This window comes from Xyrauchen texanus, chromosome 7 (genome assembly GCF_025860055.1).
Source record: "Xyrauchen texanus isolate HMW12.3.18 chromosome 7, RBS_HiC_50CHRs, whole genome shotgun sequence".
Lineage (NCBI taxonomy): Eukaryota > Metazoa > Chordata > Actinopteri > Cypriniformes > Catostomidae > Xyrauchen > Xyrauchen texanus.
The window spans coordinates 24612714-24627830 of NC_068282.1; the positions used below are offsets into that span (position 1 = coordinate 24612714).

At 38.8% G+C, this 15117-nt stretch overlaps 1 protein-coding gene across 11 annotated transcripts in view; it reads left to right on the plus strand.

The window, feature by feature from the left end:
• The window catches only part of LOC127646418 (leucine-rich repeat-containing protein 7-like), a 122945-nt gene that overhangs the window by 76497 nt on the left and 31331 nt on the right, over window positions 1-15117 (plus strand). For 5 of the 11 annotated variants that reach the window (XM_052130043.1, XM_052130049.1, XM_052130047.1 and 2 more), the window contains exons 8-16: window positions 194-268; window positions 1988-2132; window positions 2942-3014; window positions 3805-3822; window positions 5894-6023; window positions 8153-8268; window positions 8808-8877; window positions 9967-10066; window positions 10165-10298. In XM_052130043.1, coding sequence (XP_051986003.1) covers window positions 194-268; window positions 1988-2132; window positions 2942-3014; window positions 3805-3822; window positions 5894-6023; window positions 8153-8268; window positions 8808-8877; window positions 9967-10066; window positions 10165-10298 — 861 coding nt within the window. The remainder of the gene's footprint in view (window positions 1-193; window positions 269-1987; window positions 2133-2941; window positions 3015-3804; window positions 3823-5893; window positions 6024-8152; window positions 8269-8807; window positions 8878-9966; window positions 10067-10164; window positions 10299-15117) is intronic. The other 6 variants (XM_052130044.1, XM_052130048.1, XM_052130045.1 and 3 more) reach the window with 3 other exon arrangements.

Sequence of the window (15117 nt, forward strand, 5' to 3'; positions counted from 1 at the left end):
ATTGTCAATTCACAGAGCAAACCAGTTTACTGCCTAGGGAACTGTTGCATGACTCATGAAAGAAAAAATGTTGAGTGTATAAAAAATCCAATATAACTGCAACCATGATGATTAAATTAACATTTATATATTGGTTTTCTATTATGATCTATATTTACTCCTTTGTTGATTTTGAAAATCTTTAATGTTACAGCCAGACGTGCTGGAGCAGATCCATAGTTTAAAAGAGCTGTGGCTGGACAACAATTCATTACAAATCATACCAGGGGTAAGTACAGGATACATCCACTCTCAAATTTCAAAAGTATAGGCCTATTAGATTTATTTCATGTATTGCTGCGCAAGTTATTTACAAAATTACTTAATATCAGCATGGTATAGAGGTCATATATATACAATGATCAGCAATATATATATATATATATATATATATATATATATATATATATATATATATATATATATTGTGTGATTCTGAAATATAAAAATGTATATACTGTCAGAAAAAGTATTTGGACACTTAAACACTTAAAGGGGTCATGCCATACTATTTTATATATATATAAATACCAAAACATAATTTAGTAATATATGATAAATTTCCACCTGTGTCTGGCCCCCTGTCTGAAATGCTCAGTTTTGGCCTAAGCGCCTGTTTAAACTTTAATGTAAATCCCCACTGTTATGATTGGCTAACATCATGTTATGATTGGCTAACATCGAATACACCCATAATTTAAAAACATAGAAGAGAATGAACAAGCTCCACAACATTATAAAACACAATTTTAGAGTTTATAAATAACGCACATCCAATACATCGCATCCGAATATATTAAGCTGTACTGGAAGCACAGCAGCACCATTAATAATCAAACAGTCATAACATATGAAATATTCATGGATGAAATGGTTTACTCACGGTTTACCCATGGTAAAAGGTTCATACATTTGTGAGTAATAGTTTTAAAAGAATAGACATGATCAATAAATTTGTGTCAAGCTGACTATTATTCATCAGGTCCAATAGTGTTTTTAACTGCCCCATTCTTCAATAACAGTTCCTTTGCGAAGCTTGAATCATATTATGACTGGTCTACAAGCAATCTACATCATTCAACAATTAAAAGATGTCTGTCTATTGCATGTTTATACATAAAAATAATTCAAAATAGTCCAGATGGGTCCCCTTTGATGTTCAGGAAGAGTTAATAGGTCACACCAGGCCTGTCCCACCTGCTCTCTATCTGTTTCCGAACTGAGCCCTAGTGGGCGGGGCCAAGTATGCGATGACGTATAGGCATTGATGTGTATGCTGTATAGGCGGTCATGAATTAATGGGCCCCTAGTGATGTGGGAAAGGTGCAGAAGAAGAGAACGAGGTGTTTTTGCAGCTTGGTTTCAATAATTGCTTTTATTGCATTGGGGATTAACTTTTGAGTTCTGAAATGTACAGTATGTTTTATAGTAGTATAAGTACAATGAACTCTTATGTCAAAATATCAAGGACAATTTTATTCCTCATGACATGACCCCTTTAATATACACTTAAAAATGTAGGCTTGTCTTCACATCAAACAACAAAATAGCAAACCAAGTGGCATCGATTTTAAAGAAATACAACACAAACCTTCCACAAAATGAAGTTTGCTATAGGGTTCAAAATGTAAATCAATGGAACCTCTCCATAGTTACCATGAAGAACTACACCTGTTGTTACTCTGGTAGGACACTTATACTACAGTACATCCAGTAAAAATGTACATCTGAACCAGTTTGTTGAAAGTAATTGCAAAAGATGGCAGAGAAAAGTGAAGTTAGTTCTGAGAAAAGCTCTATGATTATTTGTTTGGAGATGCAAATTAGTTTGATATTTTTTTTTTAATGTGGCTTAAGTGTCTTAAATGTCCAAATAAATATTGGGTCCACTCTATAAAGGGAATAATATAGCATTTGTTTTAATCATATCTGTTGTCGTCTACTGTAGTCTATTGGTAAATTGAGGCAGCTGCGATATCTAGACTTGGCCAAGAACAGGATTGAAAGTCTAGATGCAGATATCTCTGGCTGTGAGTCTTTAGAGGACCTGCTCCTCTCCTCCAACATGCTACAACAGTTGCCTGATTCAATAGGTAAAGTTTGTCTGATTGTTTTGCCTGATATTTGGGTTATATCTAGGATTTATTAATTGGAATATGTAAGATAACCAGAGTATGGTGCTTTATTATCTTTATTAGACTTGCCACGATATCATAATTTTCACACTGGTCGGTGTTCACGTTCAAACCGACTAACACCAGTATTACCATTGGTTGGATGCTAAGTGGTACTATGGGTTGATTTTGCTAAACAATAGCCTACACAATAAATGTAATTAAATTTTTAAAAAAAATCCCAATATCCAATTACAGGTATCCAATAAAATTTTTTGAACGAGACTGCATGCCTCCGAAGAAAACACCCGTCAGACATGTGCATAGACGGCTTTTCTGTGATCTGTTCTTAAAAATAATTAAGTGTGTTTTTCAAGTGCGTGTCTGTGTGTCTAACAGCATTTCTTGTGTCATTTCAAATCCAGGATGTCTGTCAGTTAACCACCATGCACATTATATTCACTACCTGCAATTAAATGTCTTCTGGCAGTGCGCGTACTTCGCTGCCTGTGTAATTTGATACGTTGGTAAAGAACATCTGGCTTTCAATGCGTTATTTAGGTTCATTTATCATGGTTCGAAAACTCTTCATTAGGCAACTATTCTTTATTTAATTATATTCTATTCATTAGGCTATTGTGTTGATATTGGAAGTCCCATTTATAATGTTTCCCCCTTTTACCCGGCATAAAATTTCACACCGGTTGTGTCCATTGTACCGACTAAAACCGGTAACATCGTACACCATGGCAACCCTAATCTTTACAATGATAAACCACCTTTAACAGGAAAGTTGAAAAAGATGACGACATTGAAAGTTGATGACAACCAGCTCACCTCACTGCCTAACACCATTGGAAGGTTAGTAACTCACATAAAACTCATCAAGTATAAAGCAAAAATGCAAAAGGCAGACAATATACCTTACACTCCTCTTAGATCAAAATCCCTGAACATCCCTCTAATGCACTGTGTTTGCCACATTTATAGAATTTTGTTATAGTTTTTGCCATATCATACACCTCTATGCTCGGGCTAGTCAGCTCAGTCTTTAATGTAGTGACCCTTTGTATTATTAAACACATTTTTTATGATGACATTCTATGACACTGTACTGTAGCTTGTAGTCTTTGTATTGGATTTCTTGCTGAATTGCCATCTGGGGCTCAACAATAAAAGTTATGCAGCTCTGCTACTGTCATTTCTGGCAGTTTTTCACACCCTAGCATGATAAAATGCTGACTGTGAACTTCACTGTGACTTTTAGCAATGTTAACAGTCTTTGTGTCTGTATTAGCTGTAATTAAGGGAAATAATTTGTGCAATACTGATAGGGAAATATCAGGAAGAGCAGGGATTAAAATTTGCAGTTGATTTGGAAAACTAATACAGACACAGAACCACCTATAATTTATTGCTTGTTAGCATATCAGATGTGGAATTTAGGGACTAGGTGTACATACACCATCCTCAACAAAATGTGTTATTTCAGAGGTCACACTCACTTCAGACTGCCTTTTTCATTTGTCATAGCTGTCACCACTACCTCATTCCTGTGATACAATTATCCATGCATCTCTCTTCTTGGTTTGTCATTGCTCGGTTCTGTGTGTTGTGTTAATCAAACATGCATCTTAAATGGGCACCTCAGTGCACGTGGCAAAATCGGGTAAGTAGACCAGCGAGTGTTTGTATTCCCCACACGTCTGCCACAGCATGTTTATTTAGACAAGGGCATACCTTACATCCATATCTTGCTTAAAGAGTCACCTACATATGAAAGGCCAGCTGGACTGCTGTGCTAGTACAAATGTTCTACTAATGACATTATTTAGCATAACAAATATAAATTGGGCCCTTCAAAATTAAGCCAAATTGAAAATAAAATGTAGAAAAAGGGTATAAATATGCATTATGATTGAATGGTGTAAGGTTAAAAAATCTATTGTGTAAATTTGACTCAATAAACACTGTGGCATATTCCAGACCATTGTAAATGTTTTAAAACTAACTTAAGATTTAGCGGGTCTGGGCAGCTCAGCGAGTAAAGACGCTAGCTACCACACCTGGAGTCACGAGTTTGAATCCAGGGTGTGCTGAGTGATTCCAGCCAAGTCTCCTAAGCATCCAAATTGGCTCGGTTGCTTGGGAGACTAACCTCCTCGTGGTCGCTATAATGTGGTTCTCGCTCTTGGTGGGGCATGTGGTGAGATGGCGTGTATGCCGCGAAGAATAGCGTGAAGTCTCCACGGTAACACACTCAACAAGCCACGTGATAAAATGACAGGACTGACGGTCTCAGATGCAGAGGCAACTGAGATTCATCCTCACTACGCCACCACGGGGACTTAGAGCGCATTGGGAATTGGGCATTCCAAATTGAAAAAAAAAAGATTTGCTTGAAAAGCCCAGTATTTTGTAGGCAAAGAGCACTTTTTTTTAGAAATACCAAAACTGTATTGCAGTGTAGTTTAATTATTAAACTCATCATGTATCCCTTTAAAATGTCCTATGTTAAAGGGATAGTTCACCAAACAATGAAAATTCTCTCATCATTTACTCACCCTCATGCCATCCCAGATGAGTATGGCTTTCTTTCTTCTCCTGAATCTAAACAAAGATTTATAGAATAATTTTTCAACTCTGTAGGCCCATACAATGCAAGTGAATGATGACCAGACATTTGGAGCTCCAAAAATCACATAAAGGCCACATAAAGTAATCCATAAGTCTCCAGTGGTATAACCTATATCCAATATTCAAGTCCTTTTTTACCAGAAATGTCCATATTTACTTTCAAAATGTGTAAGAATTTGAAAGTGAAAGTAGAGATTGATATTAAAAAAGGACTAAGTACACAAACAATCCATCTTCCAAACCATGTTTTTGCCTTACCCTGATTCACTATGGTAAGCCTATAACAATTATTTATATTTTAGAGCTATCGGGATGGATTTGGCAGGAAATTTCATACTTTCATAATTTGTCCTGCTAACAACGCTAATCTCTAAACCAGTTACTATTTTGGTCTATTTGCCTGCTTGCTACGTTATAATAGTGTCCACTGTTTGATTTTATCTGATATGACTAGTAATAATTTTTGGATGAACTATCCCTTTAATTCATACCTTTGTTAAGTGGAGATAATTGTTCAACATAACTTACATTTCCCATATTATCATTAACAAAACTCATTTATTCCCTGTGTTAAAAGAATTTGAGACCCAGACATTGATACTGTTCATATTGACTGCAGTCAGTCTTGGATATTCATACACGTTGAAAACATTTTAATTGGATTTTTGAAAGTGAGAGTAATATTAAAGGGATAGTTCAAGCTAATCTAAAAATGTAATTTATTTACTCACCCTCACGATGTTTCAAACCCACATGACCTTATTTATTTATTTGAACACGAAAGGAGATGTTAGATTCAGTCACCATGCACTTTCTTTGTACACAAAATTAAGATGCAATGGACGTGAATGTGACTGAGGCTAACATTCTGCCAAACATTTCTTTTTGTGGTCCACAGAAGATAGAAAGTCATACAGGATTGGTGAGTGAATGATAAAATAATTGTCATTTTTGGGTGAACTATCCCTTTAAGACTTATTTCAAAGCACAAGGTTTCACACTCATGGGGTATAAACAAGTTTTGAAGTCTTATATATGTTTAAAAATAATATATAACAATTATATTTTTCCTTATATTTTATACTTTTTCTCACATCTGCCAGTTTATCACTTTTAGAGGAGTTTGACTGTAGCTGTAATGAATTGGAATCGCTGCCTTCCACCATTGGCTACCTGCACAATCTTCGGACATTTGCAGCTGATGAGAACTTCTTGGCTGAGCTGCCCAGGGAGGTAAGCATTAGTGCCCTACTCTCTCTGTTTCATTTAGAGTAACTAATAATTAAAAGCAAAGATACATCCTCTATATGTTTGGCTGCTCTATGCTGGTTTTGGCTAGTCACACACTATAGCTACTATGACCAACATTGCCCATCTTTAGCCAAAATTGGTGCAATATTACTTTTTTCAAGAAAGATCAGAAATATAATCTTAGCCAACAACCTTTAATCATTGATACATGTAGAGGATGGATATACTGAATCAGACTTGAGAGGATACAGTATGTGGATGTCTTTATTGTGTTTATAAATATTACTGAAGTTCTTCACTGGCTGTCTAGTATCTATGCTCTTCAAGTAGAGCCCTGTTAGCTTCACAATCAAAGCCAGCACAGTGGCGTCCATTACTCCTCTGCAGACTTTAAGCCAGGTTTCTGTGGTTTCATCACTATCTTCCCAATAATTTGGAAATATACTAGTGATATGCATTGAAGTAAAGCAATGGTTCTCAAACTTTGCATGCCTAACACATCTGATCAAATTAGACTAAACAAGTCTGATCATCTGATTACTTGCATGTCTCATTTAACCTCTGCATTTGAACAATTTCACAAAATAAAGAAATCATGGCTGGCTCCTAGTAGCGTATATTTACAATAGCAACAGTACAGTAACTAAGAACGTTTTTCCTTTATGCTTAATCTACACTGGTAGGTGTCAGCACAATATACACTGACTGAGCACATAAATAGGAACATTATATTAATACTGGGCAGGGCCTCCATTTGCTCTCAAACAGCCTAAATGTTTTGTGGCATGGATTCAACAAGATGTTGTAAATATTAATTTGAGATTCTGGTCCATGTTGGCATGATTGCATCACACAATTTCTGCAGATTTGTCAGCTGCGGATTCATGCTGTCTCCCATTCTACCACATCCCAAAGGTGTTCTATTGTATTCATATCCGGTGAATGGGAAGGCCACTGAAGAACAGTGAACTCATATTCACGTTCATGAAACCAGTTTGAGACGACTTTTTCTTTGTAAAATGGTGCATCATCATGCTAGAAGTAGCCATTAGAATATGGGTAAATTGTGACCATGAAGGGGTGCACATGGTCAGCAGCAATAATACTCAAATATGCTGTGGAATTCAAAAGATGATTGATTGGTATATTAACAGGCCCAAAGTGTGCCAAGAAAACTTTCCCCACACCATTAAACCACCGCCACCAGCCTGGAGTTTTGATACAAGGCAGGTTGGGTCCATGGATTTATGCTGTTGGTGCCAAATTCTGACCCTCCCATCTGTGTGCCTCAACAGAAATCGAAATGTATTAGACCAGGCTACGTTTTTCCAGTTTTCAGCTGTTCAAGTTTTGTTGAGCCTATGCCCACTGCAGCCTCAGCTTTCTGTTCTTGGCTGACAGAAGTGAATCAAATGTGAATTCATTTTTCTGCTGTTGTAGCCCATCCGCCTCAAGGTTCGATGTGTTATGCATTCTGAGTTGCTTTTCTGCTCATTACAATTACAGAGTGGTTATCTGAGTAACCATAGTCTTTCTGTCAGCTCAAACCAGTTTGGCCATTCTCCATTGACCTCTCTCATCAACAACGCATTTCCATCCGCAGAACTGCCGCTGACTGAGATCAGCAGTTATGGAAATACTAATACCAGCCCGTCTGGCACCAATAATAATGCCATGTTTGAAATCACTGCTATCAAATTATTTTTCCCTATTCTTATGGTAAATGTGAACATAAACTGAAGCTCCTGATCGGTATCTGCATGATTTTATGCATTGCACTGCTGCCATACGATTTACTGATTAGATAATCACATGATTATGTAGGTTTACAGGAGTTCCTAATAAAGTGCTCAGTGAGTGTATATACAAATATGACTGAGTGCACCTTCAGTATTTTCAGTATTAAGTATTTGGATTCATGTTCCATACCAACTGGGAGCACTCCATGTACCACAGTTTGAGAGTACAGCACAGTCAAAATCTGTAAAACCAAATGCTGACTGACAAATTACAAGAGTCACTTTACCTGAGAGAGAGAATGCTGATATCCAACACAAAAGCTGACAAAATTGCAACTTACAAGAGCTATCATATCCTGTCCTGTGCTGCAGATTGGAAACTGCAGGAATGTCACAGTCATGTCCTTGCGCTCCAATAAACTGGAGTTTCTGCCTGATGAAATTGGACAGATGACAAAGCTACGTGTTCTTAATCTGAGTGACAATAGGTAACACCTGATGTTCCTGTAGTTCTTTCATTTTACACCCTTTGCACGCATGTATCAACAGGAATTCATTGCACCAATACATGATGTCTTCAGTATTGTTTAATGAATAAAAATATTAGAAAGATTATCCTAAAACCTGCAAAAAGATTATCCTTATGTGGTTGATGAACAGTTCTAGTCAGTTCATGTAAAGCAATGTTTATTATTTTCCATAATGACAGTAATGGGGCATGGTATTAGAAAGTACCTGGCCTGCCTACAGGCTAATTAAGAAAGCTCTTTCTGAGCTATGTGGACAGTTTGGATGCTCTGACTATGATTACATGGAAGCAGAGTAATTAAACTTAAACTAGACTAAATGCAGTAGCCATTAGAGTACCTGAGTTAATGGGCTATCTTAAGTGTGCAGAATTACCTCAGGTCTTCACAACATTTTAACTACAGCAAATTAGCTCTCCCCAACAGTCTCGTTTAGTTTCTTCTCATCCATGTTTTGATGTTTTGAACTCATGTGAACTAATTTTTATTTTCTTCTTTAGGTTAAAGAATCTTCCCTTCACTTTCACTAAATTGAAAGATCTTGCTGCACTCTGGTTATCTGACAATCAGGTTGTTATCTGGAACTCCTCTTTGAATACAGTCTTGCCCATAAACTGTATTTAACTGTTTATCAAATGTGGTGATTAAGTGGTCATAATACATACACTGCAAACAATCATTTTCCAGTACTTTTGTACTTTTGAGTTAAAATACCTAAATATACTTAAAGCAAGATAAGTTTACTTGAACAAAACTGCATAAGAGAATATATTTTGAATTAAGTTTATTTGTCTTACCCCATTGGCAAATAGTTTTTTCTCATTTTACACATAAACCTTAAAAAATTGCTTTCTTACCCAATTTTCCACTTCAATTCAATATGTATTTTCTCAAAACCAACCTTAAAGAAATATTCTAGTTTTTCTAAATATTCTAGTTTCTAGTATGAATAGTTCAATACAAGTTAAGCTCAATCAACAGCATTTGTGGCATAATATTGATTACCAGAAAAAATTATTTCAACTCGACTAAAATCTAAGTTACAGTGAGGCACTTATACTGAAAGTAAATGGGTCCAATATTTGGAGGGTTTAAAGGCAGAATGTGAAGCTAATAATTTTATAAAAACACTTACATTTATTATTTAATTAAAACTTGTATTATTAGAAGTGTAAAGTTGTTTAAATGGTCATTTTACAGTCATTTTAGGGATTTAGGGGTTTATTGACATTACATGTTAAATTGGCTTTAACTAAGAAAGGGTTTGTAAGTAATTTGATCACACTTAAATCATGTTAACATGCATATTGTTTGTGTCTTGTGGCTGTACTTTATATACAATGAGTATTTTAACATTTATTGATTGGCCCATTCACTTCCATTGTAAGCGCCTTACTGGAACACATATTTGTGCTTTTTTTTTTTTAAAGAAAAGAAAAAAATGTTTTTTTTTGTAGCAATCAATTTTATGCCACAAATGCTGTTAATAGATCTTAATTTATATTTAACCCAGAATATTCTTTAATATCTTGTGAAAGTTTGCTTCTGAAGTAAATGTATCTTGTTTTATGGATGTTTAGAACCCAAAATTGTTTTTGCTGTGCACCACTTATGTCCAGCAAATTGATTCATTTGGTAACTGTCGATTTATTGTTTCAGTCCAAGGCCCTTATCCCCCTGCAAACCGAGGCTCATCCTGAGACAAAACAGAGAGTTCTTACCAACTACATGTTTCCTCAGCAGCCCCGACATGACGAGGGTGAGAATAAACAAACCATTTCTCTTTTCTTCTTTGATTGCTTTTTTACATTACACTGGATTAAAATTTTGGACGGATGCATGCTTTCCATTCTTCAGATTACCAATCTGACACCGACAGCTTTAATCCCACCCTCTGGGAGGAGCAGAGACAGCAGAGGATGACTGTGGCATTTGAGTTTGAGGATAAGAAGGAGGAGGAAGACAACTCAGGAAAAGTGAAGGTCCCCAAGGCATGCAACACTCACACGCATAAACTTATATACACCTACACTAATATCCCCACTTGAGCTCCATTTGCTTAATTAGGAATTTTTCACGTCTTGTGGAATCCATGCCACAAAAAAATCACTCCATCCATCCATCCATCCATCCATCCATCCATCCATCCATACAGTTGCGCCTGTGCATTTTAAGTCTAGGCCTTCTGTTTGATTCATGCCATTAAGAATACACAATTTCACAAAGAAAAATACACCATTCATCATACATTACGTGGCATTCAACTAATAATACCAATTGACATTTTAAAAACACGTCCATGCAGGCAAGCCAGAACCAAGGAGGTCTAATCCCAAGAAAAAGCTGTCTAATAATATTTGCAATTTATATTTTGCTTGCAATAAATACTTTCCAAAACTTGATCCGACACTGAATGCTCAAGCAGCCTAATTTACACTTAGAAAACTCCTGATGTTGCTATAACAATGCAAAAAGTACTTACCAATTTGCTTGAGGTGAAAATCAGTCCTGCTTTCCTGTTTTATTAATCAATCGCATGATCATGTAGAAATCCATAAGGATCTCTTTTTCAATGGTAATGTGGATCAGCTGGCTCATCAGCAAGATCTCGTGCTCTTCAATTTCAAATTACATACATCACTTAAAGCTTGATTGCGTCACTCAAGGCTAGCTAGAAGGCATGGACTGGGAATATCCTAAAGACCACACCCACCAAGAACAAATAAATCAATCTGATTGGCTGATGAATCTGACTTTAGGTGCCTAATCTCTGCAGTGTTGAGGGATTCTGTAGAAATGTCAATTTCAAAAATGTATTTTTTTTTTATTCCTTTTAGTTTTATAATGAAATAAATTAATATGCTGGCACAATTATATTTTTGTCTACAAAACTAATTTCAAACATTTAAGCATATGCCTTCAGATCAAAAGACTTTTAAGATCATGAGAAACATTTCAGTCAAGTGTTTCAAAACTTTTGACCGGTTGTGTATACAGTATATATAAGAAATTAAGAAACTTTGATTCACCAAAGTGGCATTCAGCTGATCACAAAGTATAATCAGGACATTACTGATGTAAAGAAACGTCATGGTTACTTTTGTAACCTCCGTTTCCCGAGGGAAGGAACGAGACGCTGTGTTGAATGAAGTGACACAAGGGGTCTTCCTGGGATGCCAAACGTACCTCTGAACCTGAGAAAAGGCCAATGTCAAGTTGGCAGACAGAATTTGCATGCCCCGACCCAGACATACGGTTAGAATGGGAAGCGGGTCAGCGAGTGTCAGTTAGGATTTTGCACTGAGCAGCTGAAAATAAGGTACGGCCATATACAGTGGTAGGTCTAGTGCTGTGGCAGGAGGCACACAACGTCTCATTCCTTCCCTCAGGGAACGGAGGTTCCAACAGTAACCATGACATTCCCCTTCTGTCACTCACTCAACGTTGTGTCAAATGAAGTGACACAAAGTGTCCCATCTAAAAACGCCATGCACTGACCGTGTTACTTGAACTGTCAAGACAGGTGCAAGCAGGCTACTGCGTGCTAGAGGCAACTGTGTCGGCTGGACATAGCCCTCCCCAACGCCCCCAAAGAGATGTCACATACAAACCTTAGGTTCCCAACACCCCTGAGGGGGGGAACAGGTGCTACATGTCTACCATGGGAGCAAGCCCGGCAGCCGTGGCCTTTTCTCTCACTATGTCTCTCACATAGGAGGTGAAGCTGCTGGGGCTATCTTAACGCTATGAAATGCGTCAGGGAAGGCGGTCTTTCCCGGTCCTATTCTTTCAGGGGAAAAAGACCCTGTGGAGGCCACATCCTGCCCAGTCTAGGGGGAGGTAACATGTGGCAAATACTCCACGAGGGTTGTGAAGCCATACATGGGAAATGACAGTCCAGCCTAATGAAGGGGAACTCTACAGCACGGCGACCGGGGCAGCGTTGCTGCCCAAGGGAAATGTGGGTTGGCCGCGAATTGCTGCTGAGCAGTTGCTGGTCCGGAGGCGAGAGAGCTGTGTCCGTGAGCCGGGACTGTAGAGTTTTGGGGCCGGGGTGCCATGAGAATGGCGTGCACCGGCTGGATGACCCAGGGTGTGAGGAAATCCCTCCTTATTGAGAATGTGGGTGCTTTGAGAAACAAGGATTCTCCTCCTGGCCCTCCACCTGGGGACGGAGTGGTCTTGGTACCAGCTCCGGAGCGAACGTCTGACTGCCTGGGTCGCCCGTCACAGGAGTGCTTCTGAGCTTTACTGGTCCTGGGAGGGGACCTGGAGACGGGGGGCGTAATCCTGCCGGCAAGGTGCTAGACGCTGGGGCTGAGAGCTGGGCCCGGGTTGAGGCGGGGCTACTTGTTGTTTAGCCGCAGGGGGATGCCCTCGGCGAGCAGGCAGGGATGTGCCATCTGCTTCTTCACCGCCGAAAACTGCTGGGCTGCTGGGATGAGAAGGCATGCCTTGTCAACGTCGCGCATCTCGACCATGTTCAGCCAAAGATGTTAGTGATGTTGTCATTCTACAGGCTGTGGAGGGGAGTACCTGGCGGCATTCTCGGGACACAAGTGGATCGCATCTCGGGACACTCTGTCCACCTGTGGGACCTCCGTGTACCCGTGGGCTGCCCGGCCATCCAGGGTAGTGAGAGCGGACTAGCGGAGTTGTCGGTTCCTGGCAGTAAAAGGTGCCCTCCACGACTGCGTCAGCTCGTCATGCACATCCAGGAAGAAAGGAAAGGGGGGGAGGGGTGGCTATGAGCATTCAGCCTCAGACTGGGCGAGCAGACCCGAAGGTGGCAGGTTTGGTGGGGGATTTTCCCATAGAAACCGAGCACGTTGTCTTCCCCAAATCGCCTTCATTGCCAGCCGGGTCATCCTCAATCCCGTGGAAAGAAGGAACGGCGCGGGGAGTGGCTGAAGTGGTTTTCACTCATGAGAAAAGAAAGCCGCGACCACAATTTTGCCATGGCTATGTTCTCGCACTGAGAACCTGAACCATTCACAAAATGTTGCCTGTGTGTGATCGCAGCCCAGGCAGGCGAGGCAGCTTTTATGACCATCAGAACTGGAGAGAAATCAACCGCATCTCGGAATGACGGAAAGACAGGTGGAAAGACATCTTTAAAAAGAAAAGGACGTTCAATGCCTGTGTATTGCTCTTTTATGAGTGGGAACTCAAACTCTTTTAGAGGAAATAAACTCTTTTTGGAGGAGAAACACTCTTTCAGGCAATGAATAGCGTGCAGAGAGAGAGAACACCAGCTGGAAACGTGCCATAGATTCAACAGCAGTGCTTCTTGCCTACAGAGGTGAGTGGAACAGTGGTGAACTCAGCTTGGCTGTTGCACAACCGTTCGGCTCCGAAGAAAAATTCTGACCGACACTCACTGCCCCGCTTCCTTTTATACCCGTATGTCCGGGGCGGGGCATGCAAATTCTGTCTGCCAACTTGACATTGGCCTTTTCTCAGGTTCAGAGGTGCGTTTGGCATCCCAGAAAGACCCTTTGTGTCACTTCATTCGACACAACGGCGAGTGAGTGACAGAAGGGAAACAGGACCATCACAATTTGAAAAAAACAAAAAAAAAGTAATTTTTGACCAAATCTAGACAGGCCCCATTTCCAGAAGCCATCACTCTTACACAAATTGCTAATTTGGTATTAGAAAATAACTTACTATTATATCAAACACAGTTGAAAGCTATTTGGTTCATTAAATTAAGTATAATTTTAAATGAAAATAATTTTGTGTTTGTTTTTGAGTTGCCACAGTATGCAATAGACTGGCATGTCTTAAGGTCAATATTAGGTCAAAAATGGCAAAAAAAAATAAATACAAATGCTTTCCCTACAAACTCATCAGTCAATCATTGTTTTGAGGAATGAAGGCTATACAATGCTTGAAATTGCCAAAAAACTGAAGATTTCATAAAAAGGTGTACACTACATTCTTCAAAGACAAAGGCCAACTGGCTCTAACAAGAACAGAAAGAGATTTGGAAGTACAACTAAACAAGAGGATAAGTACACCAGAATCTCTAGTCTGAGAAATAGATGCCTCACATGTCCTCAGCTGACAGCTTCATTTAATTGTTCCCGCTCAACAGCAGTTTCACGTACAACAGTAAAGATAAGACTCAGGGGTGCAGGCCTTATGTGAAGAATTGCAAAGAAAAAGACACTTGAAACAGAAAACAAATATATATATATATATATATATATATATATATATATATATATATATATATATATATATTTAGAGTGGGCAAAGAAACACAGATTTTTTTGATGAGAACTCTTTGAAGTAGTTTAAGAAGTTCAGATTGTTTTTTTTTTTATTATAATAGTAATTTTTCACATTATTAATGTCCTGACTATAAATTGGGATCAGTTGAATGCCACTTTGGGGAATAAAAGTACAAATTGCTTTCCATAAGAGCAATGTCTGTACATTATTCCAAACTTTTGGCCGCCAGTGTATATAAACTCAATAATAAAATGGGTCCAGTGGTAGCTCAGCGGTTAAGGCTCTGGGTTACTGACCGAAAGTCGGGGGTTCAAGCCCCAGCACCATCAAGATACCACTGTTGGGCCCTTGAGCATGGCCCTTTACCCTATCTGCTTTAGGGGTACTGTTTCATGGCTGACCCTGCGCTCTGACCCCAGCTTATTTGGGATATGCGAAAACAACTGCATTTCATTGGCTCTGTACTCTGCACAATGACAATAAAGTTGAATCTTAATCTTATAAAAGAAACATCCCTTTTTCAGGACACTGTATCCAAACAAAATATTCAAATAACTTTACAGATCTTTA